Consider the following 1778-nt stretch of genomic DNA (forward strand, 5'->3'; position numbering starts at 1 on the left):
CCCCGCGCCGCGAGCCCTCGGCGCCCCCCCGCGCCCGCCGCCCGGCGCTCCGGCCCGATCCGCCCGAGGCGGGAAGCGGCGGCGGCGGCGGCGGCCGCGCGGACGGCTGAAGAGTCGAGGCCGGGAGTCGCCGCCGTCCCCGCCCCCGCCCGGTCCGGCCGTTGCTGCCGCCTGAACGAAGCCCCCGCCGGCCACCGAACCACGTCCTTACCACGGTGTTTGTATTTGCCGAGTTCGCCATTTCCACACACAACACAAACAAGAGGGGGCAACCCCAAGAAAACAAGATAAAAACAAAACCAAAAAAAAAAAAAAAAAAACTAAAACACCCGGAGGGTGACCCAAATCACCGCAAGATTGGGGAAAAAATTTTAAACAAAATCAATCCTGAAGGAGTAAGGGAGAGCGGAGAGAGGAGGAGGGGGGCACTCCTCCCGCAGCTAAAAACCTCGAGAATCGCCTTTAAAAAAAAAAAAGCCACGACCCTTTAGGGGTCCGGGGGGCGTTGCCCGCTCCCCACCCCGCGCCAAGGAGGGAAACCACCACCGGTCGCCGCTCCCTGCGCCGCCGCTGCCGCCACCGGCTGCAGCTCCAGCCGTCCGGTCCGCCCGCTTCTCTCCTTTATATAGCGAGCCAACAAGCTGCGCGAGCCGCCACCGCCGCCGCCGCCGCCGAGAAACAGGGTGAAGGGGGAGGGAGGGGCGGAAAGGGCGGGGGCAGATGTGGGCGGGGCTGAGCGCGAGACACCGCGAGAGCCGCGTGCGCAGGCGCGCCGGGGCGGAGGCCGCCGCGAGCCGCGTTGTCACGCGCCGTGGTGGGTGCTGGGCTGGCGGAGCCCGGGGAGTGAACTAGTGTAGTCGGACCTACGCCTCTCCAACGCTCGCCTGATCACGTGGTTGGCACCCAGGCGGAAGTCTGCGGCAGTTCTTTGCGGTGAAGTACTTGCAAAGCATTGCTGGAAAAGACGCGAGTTCTAGTGACACTCCGAAGCTAGGTGGGACCGCCTCCTGTCGCACGTTTCCGCCCGGTCCCGCGCTGTAGGAGCTAGGAAATGTGACAGAGGCGGTGCCAACTGCCTCACTAGGAATGGCCGCGGAGGAGGATTGGTCACGTGGCGTAGCTTCCGGCCTCTGGCGCGTTCCTATTCGGGAAGGTTTTAAATGCGGAGTCATCTCTTGATTTGTCAGCGAGGCTTTGACTATAAGCTTCTCGGCTTTCGCGCCTCACCGAGGGTGGGTCTTTCGCGCGCAGAATTGTGTAGGATTTCCCAAAGGGAGTAAACGCCGATCGGGGCCCACTTTTAACATTCCAGAATTAGTAACCTCTGATTCGTTTGTTTCCACACTGGGTACGCTGCGAAGACTAGGCTTAAGTTGCCCAGAGGTTAGTTCTCTACTAGCCCACGTACTTTAATTTATCACGCTAGTGGAGATGCGGTGGGGAAGAAAACCCCACCAGCCTTTGGATTATAACAGCACAGTAACTTTCCCTGGTTTTTAAAAATATTGCCAAAATACTGCGACTCCGCATGGCCAACGTATAGTGACTGATCACATTGAAATGCATGCCCTTGACCCAGCAACTCTCATGGCCTCTCGCTATAAGAGAGCAAGCAGGCTGTGTTCCATGTGCAATTCAATAAGCTTTTGACCTATTCTGCCCAAGCAAATCCTGCCTTTATATCGACATTGCAGGCGGAACAGAGAATGCTGTTTGGAAGGCAGAATTCATAGTACCTAATTTTCTTGTCCCTGGGAATTTTGAGGGACTTGAAATGT

At 58.4% G+C, this 1778-nt stretch overlaps 1 protein-coding gene across 3 annotated transcripts in view; it reads right to left on the reverse strand.

The window, feature by feature from the left end:
- The window catches only part of GTF2A1 (general transcription factor IIA subunit 1), a 46045-nt gene extending 44737 nt beyond the window's left edge, over window positions 1–1308 (reverse strand). For 2 of the 3 annotated variants that reach the window (XM_025392689.1, XM_025392691.1), the window contains exon 1: window positions 212–674. In XM_025392689.1, the coding sequence (XP_025248474.1) occupies window positions 212–241 (30 nt within the window). In that variant the 5' untranslated portion in view covers window positions 242–674. Of the gene's footprint in view, window positions 1–211; window positions 675–867 lie in introns of those variants that run through there. The other variant, XM_025392690.1, reaches the window with a different exon arrangement.
- Window positions 1309–1778: the final 470 nt, after the last annotated feature.

This window comes from Theropithecus gelada, chromosome 7b (assembly GCF_003255815.1).
Source record: "Theropithecus gelada isolate Dixy chromosome 7b, Tgel_1.0, whole genome shotgun sequence".
Taxonomy (NCBI): Eukaryota; Metazoa; Chordata; class Mammalia; order Primates; family Cercopithecidae; genus Theropithecus; species Theropithecus gelada.